General features: G+C 33.3%; 3 protein-coding genes across 4 annotated transcripts; 2 read left to right on the forward strand and 1 right to left on the reverse strand.

Annotated features, from left to right (window-relative positions):
• Nucleotides 1–232: 232 nt before the first annotated feature.
• On the forward strand, nt 233–2,835 carry LOC134272835 (IgGFc-binding protein-like). Its single transcript, XM_062755000.1, has 3 exons — nt 233–797; nt 1,337–1,375; nt 1,613–2,835. The coding sequence occupies exons 1-3, from the start codon at nt 566–568 to the stop codon at nt 2,812–2,814; spliced, it is 1,473 nt and encodes a 490-aa protein (XP_062610984.1). The 5' UTR covers nt 233–565; the 3' UTR covers nt 2,815–2,835.
• A 248-nt stretch (nt 2,836–3,083) lies between these two features.
• On the reverse strand, nt 3,084–17,065 carry LOC134272833 (centrosomal AT-AC splicing factor-like). The gene is made up of 9 exons (XM_062754999.1): nt 16,895–17,065; nt 13,805–13,968; nt 13,370–13,474; nt 13,016–13,082; nt 12,806–12,880; nt 7,097–7,225; nt 5,749–5,869; nt 5,294–5,426; nt 3,084–3,873 (listed from the first exon to the last, which is right to left on the reverse strand). The coding sequence occupies exons 1-9, from the start codon at nt 17,015–17,017 to the stop codon at nt 3,273–3,275; spliced, it is 1,518 nt and encodes a 505-aa protein (XP_062610983.1). The 5' UTR covers nt 17,018–17,065; the 3' UTR covers nt 3,084–3,272.
• Nucleotides 17,057–22,634, forward strand: LOC134272836 (G protein pathway suppressor 2-like). Of its 2 annotated transcripts, none has more exons than XM_062755002.1 (6): nt 17,057–17,138; nt 17,540–17,650; nt 20,305–20,411; nt 20,571–20,695; nt 22,148–22,249; nt 22,509–22,634. In XM_062755002.1, exons 2-6 carry the CDS (start codon nt 17,554–17,556, stop codon nt 22,513–22,515), a joined length of 438 nt encoding a protein of 145 aa, XP_062610986.1. In that variant the 5' UTR covers nt 17,057–17,138; nt 17,540–17,553; the 3' UTR covers nt 22,516–22,634. The 2 variants fall into 2 exon arrangements, with proteins under 2 accessions (XP_062610986.1, XP_062610985.1); XM_062755001.1 differs by having other exon boundaries at nt 17,087–17,138; nt 17,530–17,650.
• Nucleotides 22,635–23,167: the final 533 nt, after the last annotated feature.

Below are 23,167 nucleotides of genomic sequence, written 5' to 3' on the forward strand. Positions count from 1 at the left end.
TCTGCTTAATATTTTGAAATATTTATAATTAGATAATTTAAATACATGTATTCTGAAATATAGAAAAAGAACTCACACTAGAAAGAAAATGGTCATTTATTTGATAGACAAGTTCTCGTTTATATTTCGTGTCCAGCTGAATGAAACAAGATCTATCGTTACGGTAAAGGTAACACCTACGTATTGTCCTACACGACCAAAAGAGAGAAAACGGACAAGACACTGTCACCATCTTATCAGATCGGATGCCATTCTAATGTACTCATATGACTCGATAAATGTTTGATAAAAATCGTTCAAGGTGTATACTCTGCTATCCTGTGTCCCGTCATTCAACCATGTGATGTTATACCTTATGAAAACAAAACCCTCTAAATGAGCCGACCAAATATCCTTTAGATAAACAAAATCCGCAAGAGGTCAAGCAACACGTTCACAAAAATGACAAGCGTACACATTTACATAGACTTATATTTATACATTTCATTCAGGTCTGTTGAAATGACTCAGTAACAAAGTTTTCAATCATTTTCGCTGCACCTGTGTTCGTTGACAAGTTAGAGGAATGGCGAGAACCGAAAAGTTGGTGTTTTGTGTTGTTTTTCTGATAATGAACTGGACAAATTCTTACAGTGGTCAAAGACTCGGTTCCATCGCAGATACCTGTACAGGACCAGACGAAACTGATATTCTTAAAAAAGAACTTAGTGTTTTACAACAACTTGTCAAAGACCAAGCCATTAAAATGGATAACCTAAAAGGAGAGTTATATTCCGTTAAACAAAAGCTCTCTACATGTAAGTATAGGATATATTATTGTTTAGATTATTTTTCTTTCATTGACACATTTCTTTATTCGACAATTAAGATGTATGTATGTGTAAAAACATGATACTTGCCTCTGGCAATATTTAGGTTCATTTAGACAAAAACGATAAAACAACAAAGTGACAACCTCAGCATATATCAATGAACTCGTGTACCTTGTAATGGTTTTTCCATTAACACTATTGCACTGTTACTGCCATATCAAATATGTAAATTAAGATATTTCAATTATCCGAGTGAAGATATGCTATCCATAATGAAAATATGTCTCTCTTCAACATTCACCTGTAGTTTTGTGACTCTGTTAGGAAGAAGCGCTTGCATTCCACATTCTGACATTTTTGCAAAACCTGGTTAGCCTCTCAACAAGGCTAAAAATGACCAACCTTCACCCTTCGATCATTACACAAGTAAAATTGTGTACTTGATTAATGATGATACATAATAATTATCAATATTGAAAACAGGGAGAGAAAATTACAAATTATAATCGTTTAATTTTTTTCAGGTTGTTCTTCCGTTGGTCCGTTGCCTTCTGGCGATGACGGTAAGGTTATTTTTCCTTTCAAATATGAATTTTCTGCAAGATCCGATAACCCAGTAAGAAAACATAAACAGAGAAATTCCTGTCAACCTTTGACAAAAATACTGTACTTAGACTAAATTCTTAATGCAACCAAAATCAAGCACCTCTGTGTTAAACATGCAAAATCTGAGATAAAAATTAAACCTCTGCAACGATTTATCTTACATGCTTCTTCTCAACGCGATTATTTTTTGACAGGTCATTACGGTAAAGAATTCCTTATCGCCTTTCCAAAAAGCAAGGGGTCTGTTACAAAAGTGCAGGTATTAATCACAGCAAAAGAGGACGCCTTTGTGGTCTTTGACTCAGCGCATCCTGGAGTCAACAACACATTTCAGGTTTCCGCCAACGCGGGAAAAGAAGTTTCACTTCCGGTTTCCGTTGCTATGGACTCGGATGGGATTTTCAGCAAGGCCGTGACAATTCGGTCCTCACATGCCATCAGTGTTCATTGTGTCATTCAGTGCGGCTGCTCTGCAGCAGAGGGGTTCCTGGTATTTCCGAGTCGGTATCTGGGGACCAAATATTTGTTGTCCAATAGTGATTTTGCCAACATCGCCATTGCGTCGCAATATAAAAACACCACAATAAAGTTAACAATTCTTTCATCTCCCAGCTATATTACATGGAAAGGTGTTAATTATACTGAAAATGAAGTTCTTCATATGGACCAAACTAAAGAATTTCAAACATTTCAGTTCAGTGCTACGGGATATCTCTTCGGTGTAATTGAAAGCAGTAACCCAATAGCTGTGATTTCGGGAAGTTATAGCGATTCCTCAATATTTGAAGCAAACAGTGCTATGGAATATATGATCCCAGTTAAAAATTTCGATTTCAAATATATCATACCAAACTTTGCTGAATCAAGGCAGGATACTTATCAATTTCAATTTCAGGACCATAATGAAAATTCGGTGACTATTCCGGGAATAGACGTTAAGCGGGGTGGAGGAACCGATTTGTTTTATTATGCTTACGGAAACCAGCTACCATGCATAGCTAAAGCAAATGAAATAATGATGCCTGTCGTTTTTTCATCATACGAATCAACGTTTATGACATTAATACCATCAAAAGAACAATTTTCAAACGACTATAGATTTTTAACACCATCTACGTCATCGTTCCGCCATTACGTTGTCATGACGATACTAGCCACTCAGATTAACGGAATACTCATAGATAGCAAACCAATACAAAAATATCAAAATAACATGAAATCCGTCACAAACTCAGATACCGGAGAAGAATATATTACCATAACTATAGAAGTCTCCAATGGATTTCATCATATCTATCACACAGACTCGGATGTGACCTTTGGGTTAATACTTTATGGATATGGAACTAGTGAGAAAATATCATATGGATATCCAGCAGGACTTAGATTAAAATAACACTTCTATCATAGACACAATCTAGTTTCCATTCAAATGTATACATGTACATGATGTCATTTAAAAGTTAACCAATAACCCACACCTAATAAACATTACCCCATCCCCCTCCAAAATCCTCTTCAAAATACTCTATACATGCATCTTGACAATCTCTATTTCCAGTTTGAAAGGTCTGTTTCAACTTCTTTTCCATGAGAAAAATGTATTCATTGAAATTTGAAAAATATACATCTTTAATAGTGCTTTGTAAATTTGCATTTTATAATTCTGTTTTTGTTGTTGTTGAAACTTTTGTACATAATAACCTTTATACAAGAATTATTATACATTCCTTGAGCAATTTGTACAATGTGTTCATGTTTTAATTAAAATTTTCTAAGAAAAATACTGATTACTTGATATTTTCTTACAATAAGTCAGAAAATAAGTTCTAAAACAGTAACTTAACATCAAATTCATCCTGTACTTTTCTTCAGTTTTGAAGTTGACGGATTCAATTGATTATTCAAAATCGGTGTCGGTATCACAGGAACCAAACCTACAATCTGTGCACTAGATGACCCCGCTTCCTCCACACGTCGTTTTCTAATGTATGGTTTCACATTTCTTGATACGGAGGAATGATTCACAACTGCATTATCAACACCAAACTGACTCTGATGTTGAAATGATTCAAATACGTGGTGCTCAGCATACCCAACACCTGAACTGAGTGATGGTGAATTTTCAATCCTTTGTTTTTTAACATAGGGTTTCACATTTCCAGGAACATATGAAAAATTGACACCTGGCCTCATAACTCCACTCTGGTCCAGTTGAAATCCTGAAAAGTCACTTTGTGGATTTTCCACATTCGGGGCAACTTGTGAAATATTTGGAGAGTTAGAATGAAATGGATTTTCGCCATTAAAATTAACAATATTGTCTGTTGCTAAGTGCTGGTCATTTGCAGTATTACTTGTCAAACTGGAAGAACCCATTTCTCTTGAACTAGTTGTCTGATATGTTGAACTAGGTGGAATCTTTTTTGAAGAATGTTGTCTTTGGAAATACTTTCTGAAAATAAATTTTATCATCTGTGTTCAATTAGCAAAAAAGATTTCCCTAATACATAATGCTGTATTATTCACGAGGATTGTGTTCCTTTTGGCAAACCGTAATGTTGCTATGCATTGCTTGAATAAACTTTTCAATTTTGAAATGTGCACAATGCAGTTTGCTTCATGTAAATAATAGTATATTACTGTACCCTTAAAACTAACCAAGTTTAGAATAAAAGATCTCTTTAAAAGAATACAGTAATTACATTGCTAATGCAAAAAAAATCTTTTAAGACTGCAGAACATTAACTGGCAAAATTGGAAATATACAGCTTATGTCATTTCTATCCGTTACAATCAAAATATTCAGTGACAGACAATGAAATGGGTGGGTACAATTCGACACGGACGTGGGGAAAACATCGGATTGAAACTGCAGATCGAAATTCATTTTCAATCCACCTGAGCTGTTTTCAAAGCAAAGAGTGAAAGTATGATCCAAAAATCATCTAATTTCAGCTACCAAATACATATTGTTTGAAGTTCACATTAATATGAATTTTAGCTTATAATTTTAAGAACGCGAAAGAACATAGAAGACAAAGATTATTTTTCAGGAGATATTTGATTCTAAAAGTGGGGGGGGGGGGGGGTTGTCGAGTCAGGTCATGGCTTAAGATGACAATATATATTATTTCTAGGATTATAAGACTACAGTGCATGAATTTTATACTTATTCTCAATGAAAACTGTTGGACAATATCATTGAAAAAATCGTTCACACCCCCATCCCAAAACACAAAGATATACATATATTTACCAAAGAGAAATGAAATATTTGTCCCTTAAATATTAATTTATTTAAAACACTGGACAAAAAAATTCAAACTGTACCGAAATTGAAATTATTTGTCTTCTGGGTCAATCAGTAATAATGTGCCTTCTAGCGTAGCTGAGGTTGATTGAAAATGAATTTCGATCTGCAATTTCAATCCAATGTTTTCCCCACGTCCGCGTTGAATTGTACCCGCCCATTTCATTGTCTATCACTGAATGTTTTGATTGTAATGGATAGAAATGACGTAAGCTGTATATTTCCAATTTTGCCAGTTAATGTTCCGCGGTCTTAATAATGCTTCTTGAAGTTTCAATAATTTCAAATTGAAAAATATTTCACATTTCTGCACATAGAAATATTGTAAACAGGGAAATTTTTGCTCCAATTTTATTTTTGTCCCTTTCGCCCCACCCACAGGTGGGCAAATTTAAAACAGGGCGAATTTAATACACAGCATGATTTCTTAAGCAAAATTATAACTGGGCAAATTTAAAATGGAGCAAAATTGTTTCTAAGTGTGAAAGGGTGAAAATAAAATGGATCAAAAATGACCCTGTATACAATATTTCAACTAGTCAGCCTATGGACAATGACCTACTTTGACTGCTGCCTGCCTCCCTTACTCCACACCCTCCCAAAGGAGGGAAGCCAGGACTGATCTGTATTCTGTTGGTGATCAAAATTAGCACCAACTCTGTTAGCAGGGAGTTTCTTCTTCTTTTCTCTCTCCACTAAAAAATATTAAAACCCATATTAAGAGATCAAACTGTGCTACAGTACACATTTTATATGATTAAGGTAACTCAAGCTTATTTCATAATTTTTCTAAAATGTTTTATGCAGAGGGTAAGTAAAAGCAATTGAACTGTTCAGAGACCTGAAACTGGTAAGTTACTATTACTATTAAAAAAGGCACTTAAAAATATTTATATCATCATCCCCATTTGAATATTTGACACCTACATAATTAGTGATGTTGTAATGAAATCAAAAACAAACTGGGGTGTAATGAGCCTCCTTAAATCTAGAAATATGACAAAGTCATTGACTTACAGTGGGCCTTAAAGGTCTCCTCAGTAGGACCTATCTCATTACTAGTAGACTCCTCATTTGAAGACAACAGCCAGGGAGGAGGGGCACCTGAGTGGATGTTGCCCTCTTTACTGTTGTAAACCTGAATACAACAATCATTTCTACAGTATTTTATCAATACACATAATTCATTATAGATTGAAAAAGTACCTTATTAATATTGATTTTTTTTAATTATTAGAACTATTTTTTTTTTTTATTTTTATACTTTTTATGTTCTAAAAATACCATAAAATCTCTATTTTTTTATGGAAAGTTGATTTTTGTTGTTTTGTGGTGCAAAGAGATCAATAAAATTGGGTCCTCCATGAAAAGTATAAAATTTAGAATACATAAAAATGCATATTTCCACCATGAAATCTAATCTGCTTGAACCAATTTTTTTTTTCCGCAAATGAAAATTTAACCCCACAAAAATATGATTTTTTAACAATATAATTATTATAGGGATGTCAACGAATAGTCAACTATTCGACTGTCAGTCGAATGGACCGATGATCGAATAATGAAACAACGTTGGAATATTAGATAAGTGCAAGAAAAGGGAGTGATAATGGAATTTTCATTTTAAAATTGAAAAAGGGTCCTTCCTCAAACTATACAGCTGCATGTATAGTGTACGTCCTAAGATGAATAAGAGCTAAAACACAGTCACAGTATATCAATAATTTTCCGCATTGTACATAAATTATGGAAAATACAGTAGTTACATACCTCGGTAATTATTTCTCAATCACTGACTTTTTTGTTATTGTACGTAGTAACTAATTACGCAACGCTATACTGGACTATGAAAATTATTTAATTGACTTCTGTCAATCATATTTATAAACTCTGGGAATTTCAAATACTTTTAGGAACAAACAACATTTGCATAATCGTGAAGTTTTAAAGTTAGATAATTATTAAAACAATAATCTTACATAAAAGACATTTTGATATAAAACTTAGGCAATCATTAATTGAAGAAACAGTATTTAAAATTTTCATTGGAGGTGTGGATAGTGTGTGTTTACAATTCCCCATTTCCAATTTATTTCAATTTTCCAATTTATTTTAATTAATAAGCTTTCAAAAACACTGTGTTAAATAAAATATAATAAATGCTCCGAATAGTCGACTATCGTTCGAATAATGCAATCGAATGTTTGACTAAGGAAAATTAATATTTTGACATCTCTAAATTATTATATATAAAAAATATTTACTCTAAATTGCATTGTTTTCACAGGAGTAATATCATATCTATATTTTAAGGATATTCTAAACTGATGATCATAAGTATATATCTGTACATGAATCTACTCACATGACTTCCTATGAATGTCAGTCCTTCACCTTTGGCTAGCAGGGTGGCTTTGTTCTCCAGAACTGTCCCAGGAGTTACGTAATTCAAAACATTTCTTCTTTCAGGATTTGAATTCTGAATAATCTGGGGCTGTAGTTTTGTTCAGGAACAGATTATAATTAAAATGTTCAAATGATTTATAATTCACAATCATTAAGACCAGAGCTATGCACAAGTGATTTCTAAAATTGTGAATTTCTAATTCAATTTGATATACTGTTTTATACTTTTCATTTCAGCATATTTCTGTTGCAAAATTAAAATTACCAGAAAAACAAAATTTGATAAAATATCAAAATGGTATAGACTACAGATAGGATTTCACACACAAAAAAATTGTTGTCTATTTCAAATAATGTGTACATTGTACTTGAAAACTCTGTGGGAAAAGTAAGTTATTTATTAATTTTGTTCTAAATCCATATTCAATCTATATTAAGAATACAATTTTCTCAAACAATGGTCTTGAAAACTCCCCCTTCTACTATGTCTACCTTTGACTCACATCCACTTTTACATGAAAACATTTCAATTCAAGGCTTTTAATTTTTGTTTACATGAATACATGCAAAGTATAAAATGACTTCATATATGGTTACTGTTGTGAGATGTGTTGTATTTGTATTGTTTCATCTTGTATATTATTAGTAACATTAAGTTTCTTGAACATTCCAGAGTGGTCATTATGTTTGGTCATTTTTTCTAGAACATTCTTGAACTTTATTCATGTCCAGAACTTTCCAGGAATATCATGTATTTACAATTTCTAGAATATTCTAGATTTATGATACTGTATAAATACCCTGTCAATTCGATGCATAAATAATTGTGGATACATTGTCGTATAAGCATCATTGAGGTATTACTGGGATATAATTTCACTGGGACATTGTGTGCAGCAACGGACACTCTGATGTATGTATTTTTAGATTTTTGCTAAGTTTGTACTTAATGATTTGTATATTACTGTAAATAAATTATTGTTAAGTTTAAACTGTGTGATTGATCTTTGCTGGCATTTAGGGTTATTCTGACCCATAACAGAATTGGGGGCTCGTCCTGGATCAAGAATTTCTTGCACTTTTGCAGTTCATTGTCAGAATTTTGTTAATTAAATTGTTAAATTTGACTATAAGCCAGCAAAAATCAACATGGTATTTTCGGTCACAAACTTTCTTAGTTCGCCAAGTGTTCAGGTTTTTGATACGTTAAAAAAGGATGACTTGATCGCATTAGGTTTGCATTTTGGGTTAGATGTTAAATCCTCTCAGAGAAAGCAAGACATTAGAATTAAGGTTGCAAACAAACTAGTAGAAGAAAACATCTTTGAAAAATACGATCTTCCAGAATATACAGATAGATCAGAGTTAGGCTCTTACAAAATGACAGACTATCAGTTTCAATTAGAGTTAGAGAAAATGCGATTTGAAAGAGAAGAGCGAGAAAGAGATAGAGAAAGAGAAGAACGAGAGCGTGAACGAAAATTTGAATTAGACAAATTAGCAGCAGAAAGAGAAGAGCGAGAAAGAGAGCGTGAAATGAACTTTGAATTAGAGAAATTAAAATTACAAAACCAACCAGAACCGTCATTTGTCAAGAATGAATTTGACGCAGCAAAAAATATCAGATTAGTTCCAAAATTTCAAGAAAAATCTGTAGACAAATATTTTCCCCAATTCGAGAAAGTCGCAGAAAATCTTAAATGGCCACAACACGTTTGGTCAACAATGTTACAAAGTGTACTGGTTGGCAAAGCAGCTGAGGTATACTCTGCACTAGGGGTAGCTGAGAGTTCAGACTATGAGAAGGTCAAAGCAGCAATATTAAAAGCATATGAATTAGTACCTGAAGCATATAGACAAAAATTCAGAAAGTATAGGAAGTTTGATAATCAAACATTTGTTGAATTTTCACGAGAGAAAGAAGATTTATTCGATCACTGGTTTAGATCTAAGAAACTTGATAAAACCTTTGCTAATTTGCGCCAAGTCATCCTGGTAGAAGAGTTTAAGGAATGTGTTTCTCAAGATTTGAAAACACATTTAGAAGATAAGAATGTGAAAACTCTTGAAGAGGCAGCATTCATATCTGATACTTATGCTCTATCTCATAAAAAGAATTTTGTATCAAGATCTCAGACTAGCAGCAATTCTACCAATTCAGACACATATAAAAAGAGTGGTTCAGGGTCTCAGTCCTTCACAAGTTCCCAGTCTCCATCCCAAGGTGGTTCTAAGTCCGGTCCAGGACGTTTTGAAGGATCTTCTGGAATAGGGTCGCTTCCTACTTGTAGTTATTGTAAGAAAAAAGGTCATCTGATCAGTGAATGCTTTAAACTTAAGAGAAAAAAAGACTTTGATAAAACTCAACCACATGCTTGTGCGGCAGTTAGAGGTGATAGAGAAGCCTTAGTTTCTATTTGTTCTGACACTCCTGATGTCCAGGGTTCACAGTCCAGTTCTATTGATTCTATGGAGGATTATAAGCCCTTTATGTCTCAGGGATTTGTTTCACTCGGTGACTCTAGCGAAATAAAACCTGTCCAGATTTTGAGAGATACTGGTGCTACACAGACGTTATTGTTAGAGGGCGTGCTTCCTTTGTCTGAGCAGACTTCTACTGGTGGGTCAGTTTTATTACAGGGTGTGGAGCTAGGCGTCATTGATGTTCCCCTGCATAGAATTAGTTTGAAGTCAGATTTAGTTACTGGACCTGTTATCGTAGGTGTTCGACCTACTCTTCCCGTTCCAGGCATTTCTTTGTTGCTAGGCAACGATTTAGCTGGTGGAAAAGTTGTACCAGATCCTATAGTTTGTGAGAAAATCACTCCAGATGTCATGTGCGATGATGAAGATGATGACATTTATCCAGCCTGTGCTGTTACTAGAGCGATGGCCAGAAGACGAGAAATGGAGGCAGACCATGCTCAAGCCTTTGACGAGACGAATTCCTCTGTTGATATTGATTTGAATGACACTTTCTTATCTGACCTTGATGGCACTCAAACCAGCATGGAACCACACAATATCAAGAAGCAAGAGAAGAAAGAACTTTTACCAAAATTTGGTGGTGAGAATGATAAGTTGCATCCACTAGTTAGCCAAGGCAAGGACATCCTCAGCCGAGAATGTTTACTCTCTGAACAACATAAAGACCCAGATATCATTCAACTTAGTAAATGGGCACTTCCACCAGAAGAGGCTACTAAAGTTGGAGAATGCTTTTATATGAAAGATGGCATCCTTATGCGAAAATGGCGACCACCTGACGCTTCTCCAGATGAAGTGTGGCGTGTTGTTCACCAGATAGTGGTCCCAGCTGCTTATCGTCGAGATGTCATGAGTTTAGCTCACGATACACCTATGGCAGGTCATTTAGGTGTCAATAAGACTTATAATAGGATTTTGAGTCATTTTTATTGGCCTAAGCTAAGAAAGGACGTTTCTGAGTTTTGCAAGTCATGCCATGTCTGTCAGATGGTAGGTAAACCAAATCAGAAGATACCATCTGCTCCTCTCCAACCCATTCCAGCTTTTGAAGAACCGTTTAGTCGAGTGTTGGTGGATTGTGTAGGACCTTTGCCTAGGACTAGATCTGGAAACCAGTATTTACTTACCATTATGTGTACATCCACTCGGTTTCCTGAAGCCATACCTCTTAGGAATATAAAGGCAAAGAGCATAGTTAAGGCCCTAACCAAGTTTTTCAGTTTTGTAGGAGCACCAAAGGCAATTCAGTCGGATCAAGGCTCAAATTTTATGTCGGGGTTGTTCCAGCAAGTCATGCATGAGTTGGGTATAAGGCAATATAGATCAACTGCTTATCATCCTGAGTCCCAGGGGGCGCTAGAACGTTTTCACCAGACCTTAAAAACAATGCTGAAGACCTATTGTTATCAGTATGAGAAAGACTGGGATGATGGGGTTCATCTTGTACTATTTGCTGCACGAGAAGCAGTCCAGGAGTCTCTTGGGTTCAGTCCTTTTGAATTGGTGTTTGGTCATACAGTTAGAGGTCCTTTGAAATTGTTGAAGGAAAAGTGGCTGACTGAGACTAGTGATCTTAATCTTTTAGATTATGTGTCTGATTTCAAAGAAAAACTTTACAATGCTTGTAAATTAGCACAAGAAAATTTGAAGAGTTCTCAGATGAAAATGAAAATGTGGTATGACAAAGATGCCAGAAATAGGGTGTTTAAGCCAGGTGATAAAGTTCTTGTATTTTTACCTATTCCTGGTCATCCCTTACAGGCCAGATTTTATGGCCCTTATGAAATTGTCAAACAAGAATCAAAGACTGACTAGATGGAGTTTGTTGTTACAAGAATACAACATAACAATTAAGCATATCAAAGGCAAAGACAATATTATTGCAGATGCCTTGTCCAGAGTATCATGAACAAATTAGATTTTGTATTAATGTACATAAATTTTATTTTAATACTACGTTTTCATTGACATTCAAACTTTTTAAGGGGGGAGGTGTTGTGAGATGTGTTGTATTTGTATTGTTTCATCTTGTATATTATTAGTAACATTAAGTTTCTTGAACATTCCAGAGTGGTCATTATGTTTGGTCATTTTTTCTAGAACATTCTTGAACTTTATTCATGTCCAGAACTTTCCAGGAATATCATGTATTTACAATTTCTAGAATATTCTAGATTTATGATACTGTATAAATACCCTGTCAATTCGATGCATAAATAATTGTGGATACATTGTCGTATAAGCATCATTGAGGTATTACTGGGATATAATTTCACTGGGACATTGTGTGCAGCAACGGACACTCTGATGTATGTATTTTTAGATTTTTGCTAAGTTTGTACTTAATGATTTGTATATTACTGTAAATAAATTATTGTTAAGTTTAAACTGTGTGATTGATCTTTGCTGGCATTTAGGGTTATTCTGACCCATAACATTACATTATTAAGAGTTCCTGGTGCATAGCTCTAATTATAATGATTAATACATGATTTTGTTATGAGTGAGTGAGACATTCTGTTACCTATGATGCTCTGCTAAAAATGCATTACATTTCTCCTTATGACACATCTTGAAATGCTTGAATTCCCATCAGAAAATATAATAGATCAAAGTATCAGAAACGAGAAATTAGCTACCATACTTGGCTAGGAAAACTGGACAGAGATAAGAAAATGTTGTCAGTTTTGGTTTACAAAGTTGCTTTTACTAACACTAGACACTAGAGTTTTAGACCTAAAGTATACATTTAAGAAAGAATTTTTCCTTTGTATCACAGCTTTCCTAAAAACTGATAATTTTTTTTTTACATCAAATGAAACATTTATAGGCCATAGATCAATATTCAAAACCATAGGAGATGGCAATGCATTGCAACTCTTTTCAAATCAGTATGCAGTTAAACAGAAAGGCTACCATTCTTATTCAAATGAATAAATGACATAAAATACATGAAGACTATGCATTTTTACTTAAAGCTTAGTTGACTGTCTCCAGTCATCAAAGTCAATTCTGTCCCTATACATGAAAATGTTAATCACTGATAGGAATGCCTCAATAAAAGATTACTATAACCCTCACACAGAATTGACTTTAATTGACCCTGACACAGAATTAACCCTGATTGACCCTGACACAGAATTAATCCTGATTTTATGGATACGTTTCAGGCCCCACACACCTGCACCATGGAGAACTGCTCTGACTGCACCATTTGTTTCCTAACTGCCTCTATGATTTTAATCCTAATTGCTGACTGGAAAAAAAATTTTTGGAAAATTTAACATCTTCCATCTATCCTCTTACATGTATGTGAAAAAAGTTTTTGCATCAAATTATTAATGTGGTGGAATTACAAAAATAATGATGGCAAACACTTAAAATCTAATACCTTTTCTATTTTCTCCTTTCTTGTGGCATCATGTTTCTTTGCATAAATGGCAACTTTCTCTTGAAACCTGCAGAATATTTCATTTTTGTATTAAAGACTCATATTTTTAATTTTCATTCACCAATGCGATTATAAAGAGCTTTCTAGACTCCTTCACAACTTTAATGTACCGGTAAATATCCACAACAAATGATTGAATGGGCATAATTGTTTTTCTCTTATATTATTCATTCTGACAACATGTAAAATTTTCCATTTATCAGATTACTTTACAAAGTCCAAAAACAAATAGACAAATTAAGAAAAAAAAAATCTAAATATTTTATCCAATGAAAATTGGTTTTAATTATTTACTTCTTCAGGTCCTCCTCTGACAAGTGGAATAGATCTGGGTGTCTTTTGCTCTCATCCACTTTGTTTTCATAGAAGAAATTGTACATTTTCCTCTTATGTTCAAAACTATAATAACAAATGATGCAATTAGTAAAATACATATAAAACTGTGTATTAATCTTTTCATACAATAGATACAATACTTGTATTAAACTCTGTCAGATCAAAAAGTAGCTTCTAGAAGGTGTGAAGTACATGTACAAGCAGAAAAATTGACTTGTGAAAAAAACAAAAAAACTGAAGTGACGTTCTACCAAATCACAATACCAAAAGACCTTTGTTGATGCTGAATAATGACTATCAGTATTCTAAAACTTAAGGAACACTAAAAATGTACACAATAAATCAGTCAGGTCAAATTTCATTTCTTTCACAATTTTTTTTTTTTGGTTATACCTTGCTATATGTTCGATGAGACCACCATATTTAACAGTACATGTGTCAAGCTCCATGTGTTTAATATACTCCTCCACACAAAAATGGCACCAAAACTTGGCTCCTCTTTCATAATGTGCACTTTCAATTTGTGGAGATTCTAAGGAGGACCTGGCTTCAGTTATCTATAAAAGGATTAATACACAAATAATAATTAAATTGAAATAAGTAAGTGTAATATTGTTACAACCTCCTAAAGACATCTTAATCTACGTTATCTAAATATATATATATATATTGTTCCCAAGCCTAAGTACTTAAATTGTAGACAGAACCTTCTCTAGAACAAGATTTCATCCTACAGTCCTGGTGGTGACAAGCCAGGGAGATAGTTCTACCATTCTTACTACTCATCTAATTGTATTTAACATATTATCAAATGATTCATGCAGTTTTAAGAAGCAAATTGAAATTAAAAGCTTGAAGGTTTTTCCTACAAATAATTGCATTCTACCGAAGTAATACTCCATGATCCTCAAATATATAAATCTCCTTTTTGAGATAAAGAAATGGTCCACCATTTTAATAACTTTATATTCCCTTAATTAAAGCAATTATAGCTAGCACTGCAAGCTCCAAAAGTAACTACATGTACTGGCAATCATTCCGACTGTGGAAATTGCTCCAAATTATTTTTTTTCAGGAGTAAAGTCTGGAACCACAATATATCCCAAATAAATTCAAATGAATTTATCTTTATTTAAATCCCTGTGCGGTATGTTTAACTTTTTCTTCTCTCCTGTTAAAATCACTTCCCTTGGTAGCTGCAGAACTGTAGCTATCCAAAAAGATTATTCATAGACCAGAAAGGTACATTGCCACCCATTTGAAAAAATATATGTTTATTAAACACAAACAAGTGCGCTGTTTGAATAAGCAGTGATGCATTTGATGATTTTATCAAGCTCAGCTATGCATATTTACAAATCTGCTATCAATTTTCGAGTACTTGAATACGAAAGAAACATCGTAGTCTTTATAAATAGAAACCGATTTTCTTGATTGTACTAACATTTTCTTACAACTTAGTGTTTTTTAAGTTATATAATAAGGAAAAGAATCAATATGTCATTTAGATTCCCAACATGCAATGATCAGATGCATGTGTACCGTATTTATTAGAGGTCCTCTTCCCTCGTCCGAAAAGTCTCACATCCACTGACATTTTCTTCTTTGTTTCGATTTTTTGCATATAAAATGATGCCTTTACTTTAATTCGGTTATACTCTAGTTGTAGAGCGCATCTTGACAATCTTGTAGTTATGATAAACCGGTATGTCGATGATGCAATGTATCCAACATACACAGTATCAAATATCTGTCCCACCTGTTTGTTTACGCGGCAACGAAACTCCCCTTCTCAACGACAGAGCGCACCAAGAAAGATAATCTCGAAACTTGCGTATTAGTGCAGATGTCAACTACAAGAGTACATGTACTTAATTCATAGAGGGGTAAGGCAGGGCTCGAGCTGTGATTCGCCATTGTCGCCAATTGCGATTTTTTTTTCAAAAGTGGCGAAAAGAAATTCATAAGTGGCGAAAATGATTTTTTTTTTAGATGTACCATGTACAAAAATTGTGTAGTCCTGGTTAGCTCCTTTGTTTATTCAATGTATACAGATAACTCCCATTGTTTATTTAATTCAGCAGAGGTGTGAAAATTGAAACCTACATGTAGGAAATCACGTCTCGCTTGAACGAACACAGCTGACTAGGTAACTAGCCTGGAGCAATAAAGGGTTACAAAATTGCTTGAAATAATATAACTTGGATTAAACAAGGGGGGATAAAGTGTTATAAGGAGATGAAGTTAGTAAATAAAAAAACATTTATCAACAAAATCTGGATCTATGGAGATCGTTTTTTTTAAAACCGAAAGTAGGGAAACATGACGAAAATTGTAAACAATAGCTTCAAATTTTACCTAATAAAAATTGAAAAATGTGTACATTATACCATAAACTGACAAATAGTGAAAAAGAAATTGGTTTGGAAACAGAATTATCTTAGTAAACTACACTGAATTATTTACAATTACACGAGCTTGCATATTATACCCTGGAGTCTAGAGTCCAAGTTGTTAAAATAAAGTTTTAAATCTAATTCTCATTACTTTTTAATTATTTCTTTTCCCAATTAATTAATGAAATGATGAAAATTTACATTTTTAAAGAATATCATATATTTTTACTACTTCTGTAGCCCACCCTCCCCCTTCCCAGGCAAACAAAAAAATTATAAACAAGAGGACATTTTCTGTCAAGAGATGGCTGATATCAATTCAATATCTCAAATTAATTGTATAATTCCAACTTTATTTATTTTTTTTAAATGGACACTACAATAAGCTTTAACCATAACAATTTTAAAACAATTTCTGTGATTAACATAATAAAAAAAAGGAATAACATAAAGTGCATTGCATTGTCGAGAAATCAGATGTAATAATGCCTTTCCTTTTGTCGCGATAAGTGGCGAAAAATATTTTCGGTCCAGTGGGAGCCCTGGGTAAGGAAATTATTGATATCTACACTTTTTATTGACTTAGGTAAGAATTTGGAGAAATTTATCCAAAACAGAGCGCAACTTTTTGTGCCCAATAAATATACAGGTTTTTGCTGTGGGTGGCGCTGAAGTTCTCTGGCTGTCCATCCCTATTTTTTCAGACCAGTGAGCTACAGATCTGCAGCTACTCCCTTGGCTGTCTGTCGCTGTGTCTTGTGTTAGGTTAATCATGTTATACATGTAATATCACTAAATTTTATGAAATCTAAGAGGTTTTTAAGTGAGTGTCAATCAAAATTTACATTTGGATGGGACTAGAATTTAAAAAAAAGCATTTAGATCTTTCAATAAAATTTTTTTTAAAGACATGTTAGCCTTGTGTGGTTAGAAGAGGTGGACTAAGTAATGACAAAAATACAATGACAAAAGACAATAAAGACAAAGCAAATGAAGGGATTAAAAAAAAAAACATGACCAGAAAAACTAAGGTAATCTAAAAAGAACATGAAAGAGTTGTCCGCCATGAATCACAAGCATTTGGTACCTTTTTCATAAACTTCTCCAGTATATTATTAACTACATTTTGATGTCTGATAGAATAAATATGTTTCCTCTTCTTTTTATGGCTGAAACGACACAGAGAACAATACTGGAATTGTTTAAACATTACAAACACAAGGGAAAATGTTGGTATCGTTTGTTATGATTTTCGTTTTTCCGCCATGTTGACTTATGAAATTTGATTTCTTTTACAGAAGAGTTCCAAAGTAATTTTCTAATTCGGGAAGGTAAATATTGAGAGAAATTTGCACTGACACTGATCAAAAATGACTTATGGCAAACTGTTTTGTTAATTTTTAAGTAAATTACCAATAAGAACCAGAGAATGAAACATTTTATAGTTATTTCCGATAAAATTAAATCAAAGAATGTTTGATTTCGAATTTCCTCATCATTGTGTTTTGAAGTTTATTATTTTCCTTCTTTAATTTCAATGACTGAATAATCAAAAACTTTATCTTATCTTTTTATTCATTTTTGAATCAAAGTCATTAATTTAATATGTTACTATTTTCAGGACATATCATAAGGAGTGAATTAATTGTATGTTGAATTTAAGATATTTCAGAAAAATTAACCATCAATTTTTCTAAAACCAATATTCTGTTTTCTTTAAAGGACTTAAAAGCTATACAAGCAATCATGCCAGGGGCACTCATTGACCGACCAAAGATGACAAAGACAATGTACCAGGCCTTGAAAAGGCATATAATGAAGGAAAGAGAAAGGAAAAAACAGGGTGATTAATTTTTTTTGGAAAATAATTAAGTGAAAGAGATGTTGATTGTTTAAATGAAAATTATCATTACATATAAAGATGTCTATATTTTATAATATGTGTGAACAGAAGAAAGAATGATTCAATTTATATTTAAGACACAAAACAAATATATTTTAATGCTTATTATAAGATAAGATGAATGTTTCTAGTTTCACATTTCACAAACTTTTTGTCATCTCCCTCGGGAGATGACACATTAAGATTGTATGCCGGAAGTGAAGTCCTAGTGTAAGCCTCCATTAATTCTTCGGGAATCCTCGATGTTTTACAATATCTCAAGTGAGAATCTACACAAGGAGTTCCAAGTAGCCTATAAACTGGTTTTCTTTTAGAAGAACTAGCTAAGAAGTGTGTGATCTACTTTCGGTTTAGGCTTATTTGAAAGCCAAGAAAAATTTAGAAAAGAAGTACGATGCTTATTGTCATCTCTCACGAGAGATGACACATTAAGTTGGATTTCCTGATGTGAAGTCCCAGTGTAAGCAGCGATACTACGCTACATTCAAAAAGTGCGAGGCCACCCGAAGATCACCGACTGCTCAGTTTGACGCGATGATGCATTTTCTAAATATAGAGATGTAAACAATGAGTGATCTGTCTTATTATTGATAAAGAAAACAAGCTGCAAAGAAATCATATCATACAGAGACCAACACACACAATCGCCTGAATAATGGGGTTTTCCAAAATATACACTGTATGTTCTTATATGTAAAGTCTTCTTGGCTATTACCTAAATGATGGCCAGAACTCGATAGAATATTCTAACTAGGTCAGCGCGTGTGTAAAGATCCTCTGCAGCCGAAGCGTGGATCCAAGAATTCACAGAAAAGCAACATCAAATAAAAACATTCACATAAGTAATCGCATTACTGACTAATAGAAATTGATGGTGAAAACTTCAATTTTTTGGTACATTAGTCATTCTATAACGCTGTGTCATTTTTTAAAAAAAATAAATCAATACAAGTCTGATTATAAAATCAAATGCATTGAGAAATTAAAAGCACAAGTTATAAGCGGATACATTAATGTCTATAAAAAAACTACAGACATTGAGTGAAAGATCACAAAGAATGATTATGAGTATTTTCTTGCATAATATCTATTCTTTTTAAGGATTTATCATGATTAAAGAACTTGCAATCATTTTCTTTATGCAGTTTTAATTGCATAAATGTCAAAAACATCTTTAATTCACCCCTCCTATATTATTGAAATGAAGACCAAATTATAATACATAATAGTATATGTTTAGTATGCACATAAAGTTTACTAAAACACAAAAAAATATACGCACTGCATGTGAATTTGGACGGCCACTAATGGCACAATACTCTATAATCCGAAAATAGCCGTAAGTTCGGGGTTGGCAAATGAGAACTTTTCTCTGATAATTTGTAAATGCTTGATTTTAGCTGATAGCATTTAAATGTTATTACTTACTTATGCTTAAAAGCATGTTAACGTTGGGTAGGGGCCCAAAGCCACACAAAAAATGATTTAATTAAATATTATGTATATTTTGGACCAAAAAACTGTGAGTCTGGGCACCCTCTAAATCCACCAGTGCTGTTAAAAGTCGACTTTTTTAAGTTAACTTTTTGATGTAAGTTTAGTTCATCTCCCCCTTTAGAACCAAAGGGGTTTGACGACCATATCACTTTAAGGAATGGGAATTTAGTTAACATGAAATCTTTGGATAGGTTTGGAGTTGATTAAGTTAGCGCTTCTGTCCGCTGTCAGAGTACATAGAGTAAGAAGCTGCGAAATACATGCAATATGTAACGTCAAAAGGAAGGCTAAGATTTTACCCGAGTAATTCTTGTGATTTTTTTTAATACAAATTTTACAAATACTGCGTAGTGGGACATAAACATTTTTTTTTTACATTAAAAATAATCTTAAGATTATTAAGAGGAAATGGAAATGCGATGTAAAATTCAATTATAGCATGGCTTACTGGGCAAAATTGCACAAAAAACTCTTCCATTTGACAAATTTATAAAGGGATAATGGGCACTTTTGTCATAAAGAGTTATCTCTATCATGGATTAAGCTTACTTTGTGAAAGTGCTAGGATATATGTCAATGAAACTTGTCTCAAAGTTTGTAGTTTTGATAATTTACAGATAAAAGAGACTTTGAAACATTATTTTAGTATATTTCTTGCAGTGTAAAATGCTATAGCAACATATAAATCGTGATATTATTTAAACAATTTTAGAAAATCAGATCTACAAATCTGTGTACCAGCCCTTTTAACTTTTTACTGCTGTAATTGTTCAATGCCAGCCCCTCCCTTATCCACACTTTCTGTTCGAGTATATAGTCATGTACTTAACAAAATGAATTTGTTTTTCTAAAAAAAAAAAAAAATCAAAATATTCCCTTCTCATCCACAGCATAAGATTTTGATCACTGTCCTTTTTCCTAATCTAAAATTGTTCAGGTAAGCTGCCACTCCCCTTCCCCAGAAGAATAGAAAAATCTGTAATAGTTGAGAAAAAATTACACTTTACTGTTTATTCTGTGACATTAATGAAGCCAAAGAGATGACATTTCAGGCTTTCTGGAAAGCCAAACTTGTCAATAATTATTTTCACAAATAGCACAAGAGCAAGATGCAATAATGATGGAAAGATTGAAGAAAGAAGAAGAGATGAGGAAGAAAAAAGAACAAGAGGACAGTTTAACTTTGGAACAAACAAAAGAACAGGTATAACTTTGTTTTTTTTTTAATCCATTGGTATTTAATGTTTAACCGAAATCAATGTAATAATGTTTTTTCTGCAATTAAAGTTCAACTATGTAACTGAACAAACTTTTCATAAAACAATCTTCAGAAAGAATTTTTTTATTTTTCTTTTTATGTAAGATTGCCCAACTTGACAAAAAGATGGAAGAACTTAAGACAGAGAAGCATGAACTGTTCTCACAGCTGAAGAAAGTTTTGCACCAAGAAGATGAGAGTCGTAAAAAAGCTCAGTTGAAAGAACAAAGGTAGAAAATAAAGAATGCTTTTAGGGGTTTACAGCATACATTTTTTAAACAAGTGAATTGAAAGAACAAAGGTAGAATATAAATCATTGAGTGTTAATTACAGCCAAGATTTTCATTAAGAATTATACTGTAGGTATTTTTTTATAGATATTAAAGGGAAAACTAGACATTCAGACTGTTAAGTTGAGTCCAAATTGATGAGGAAGGGGGGGGGAAGAAATTAATGCGTAGAGAATCAATGCATCAGGACTTTTTTCCCAGGATTTCATAAAGGGGAAAAAAAGTTCTTGACATTTTGATTCTTTTGATGGGCAGATCAGGGGTTTTCCTGGCTTATTTTTGGGTCCTTTTACCGGACCCATTCCCAATCAAAAAATCAGCCATATTTTCCCAATTCTGAATCTTTTTTTCCCAATTTTGTATCCTTAAAAAAATTAAAGAGAGTTCAGAAAGAAGTAAAATATTTGTTTCCCTGCAAGACATCTGAAAATCTCAAAAGGTGTCAACATACGATCGGATCCTCGAGCTATAAATATAAGTGATGCAACACATTTGGTAAATCACCTACGATATTAAATGACTAGTTATTAAATCACATGTTTCATTTAAGTCACATAAATCCTATACTGATCATTTAAAGATTGTACAAAGTTATCATGAAAGTTGTATTGAGCTTATTCCAAAGTTACTGTGGACTTCCTTGCATTATCTAAAAATAGGAAGGGTTTGACTAATTTGCCTAAACGCACAAAATCTGTCATCCTACTTTTCTATCTTCCTTCTCATTAATATAATCTTTGGTATAATTAGTGTTACTACACACTAAAATCAATATAGATAACAATTAACTTCATAAAGATTATTTCAAAGTATTTTTAAAGTTATTTTTTACTCCAATCATGAATGCAAAGTACAACAAAACAATGTTTTCCTGCATTTTTTTTTTATTATTCAACAAGAAAAAATTATATTATTCTCAGTTGTGAATGGAATAATTTATATAAAAACTAAAAAAAATTCTTAATTTTTTTTCCTTATTTCACCCATGATCAATAAAACTTAAAAATACTATATTTTCTTAAATTTTTCATTTTCCAATTAAAATTATAATACCCGTTTAAACATTTTTTTTTACATGAATACACGTGTATATAGCAATAAAACTATTTTCTGCATTTTTTTCTTATTATCCAATAACAGCTGAATAATGTGCAGCTCTTTATATCTGTCTACAGTTGTTCACTCTGTTGTAAAACAAGACACTTTTGGTCCCATCATTTTCATTTATATAGGAAAATAACAAAATTGGTCCTTTTTAAAATTTTCCCAATTTGAACGCATTTCGCGTCAATTTTCCCAATTCTACGGACCCCGGACCCTGTTGAAAAATGGTAGGAAAACCCCTGGCAGATTGATTAGATGTATACAGTGTGTTCCATTTGATTTATGCAGTGAGTTGCAGATTATGCAGCACAGTACAGTCCTAGGTCTGCCTCATGCCATGTCTGGTCGTCCTATGTTATACAGACCGCCCAGCCAACCAGCATGGTTCAGGTACGCTTGTATTAAATAACACTTTACTTCAAAGGAAAAAAGTTTTGCATGCAAAGAATGTTGTACTTCATTAAATTGATCACATCACACACTTCTTTTTTTAAGTTAAAAGTAATAATTTAATTTTTATGTGGCCAACAATTAACGTTGCTATTGAACTACATGTAATATTTTTTAAGGAACAAAATTTAAATTTTCAGTACCATTTGATAATATTATCAGATTATTAAGATAAACTTTTATTTCTATCATTTTATAGCCAGTGAGCATGAAAAGAGGACGTAGCCCCTCTCCCCCACACCCTCACAGTCCTATCAGTATAGCAACAAAATGATGGCTGTAGAGAAGCCACACCCTTATCCCCACTCCACACAGCCTGACTACAGTAAGTAAATATTTTTCATTTCAACCCCAATAAAGTCAGGATGAGCTTGTGGTATAGTTCCAGCATTGGTGTCTGCATCCCAGTTAAAGTTGAATGAGCAGATCCATTCCCATGTAACTTGAAGCCCATTCTTGACCAGACTGGCATGGGTGATACATCTAGGTATGCACACTACTTGGCTTGCTTTGTATGCTGGATCTGACCTACATTTCCATTTGAGATTCAATTATTTTCTTTGGAACAAGTGCATACCCAAGTAACTATATGCCCTATCTGGATCAAACTTTTTAGCTCACCTGAGCTGAAGGGTCAAGTGAGGTTTTCGGATCACATTTTGTCCGGCGTCCTTCTGTCTGTCCGTCCCTCTGTCTGTCCGTCTGTCTGTAAACTTTTCACATTTTCGACTTCTTCTCAAGAACCGCTGGGCCAATTTCAACCAAACTTGCCACAAAGTATCCTTGGGTGAAGGGGATTCAAGTTTGTTCAAATGAAGGGCCACGCCCTCATTCAAGGGGAGATAATTGGGAATTAAT

The sequence above is a fragment of the Saccostrea cucullata genome, unplaced genomic scaffold (assembly GCF_032062105.1).
Source record: "Saccostrea cucullata isolate Sc308-1 unplaced genomic scaffold, CSIRO_AGI_Scuc_v1 ctg7997, whole genome shotgun sequence".
Classification (NCBI taxonomy): Eukaryota; Metazoa; Mollusca; class Bivalvia; order Ostreida; family Ostreidae; genus Saccostrea; species Saccostrea cuccullata.

Excerpts from the sequence above, each read along its gene's own strand:
- LOC134272835 (XM_062755000.1), top strand. The coding sequence starts at position 566 with ATGGCGAGAACCGAAAAGTTGGTGTTTTGTGTTGTTTTTCTGATAATG. Across the intron at positions 798-1,336 it reads TAAACAAAAGCTCTCTACAT|GTTGTTCTTCCGTTGGTCCG; the intron begins GTAAGTATAGGA and ends AATTTTTTTCAG. Across the intron at positions 1,376-1,612 it reads GTTGCCTTCTGGCGATGACG|GTCATTACGGTAAAGAATTC; the intron begins GTAAGGTTATTT and ends ATTTTTTGACAG.
- LOC134272836 (XM_062755002.1), top strand. The coding sequence starts at position 17,554 with ATGCCAGGGGCACTCATTGACCGACCAAAGATGACAAAGACAATGTAC. Across the intron at positions 17,651-20,304 it reads AAGAGAAAGGAAAAAACAGG|CACAAGAGCAAGATGCAATA; the intron begins GTGATTAATTTT and ends TTTCACAAATAG. Across the intron at positions 20,412-20,570 it reads TGGAACAAACAAAAGAACAG|ATTGCCCAACTTGACAAAAA; the intron begins GTATAACTTTGT and ends TTTTTATGTAAG.
- LOC134272833 (XM_062754999.1), bottom strand. The coding sequence starts at position 17,017 with ATGTTTAAACAATTCCAGTATTGTTCTCTGTGTCGTTTCAGCCATAAA. Across the intron at positions 13,475-13,804 it reads CTCATCGAACATATAGCAAG|TTTTGAACATAAGAGGAAAA; the intron begins GTATAACCAAAA and ends TTGTTATTATAG. Across the intron at positions 5,870-7,096 it reads TGACATTCATAGGAAGTCAT|GTTTACAACAGTAAAGAGGG; the intron begins GTGAGTAGATTC and ends TGTTGTATTCAG.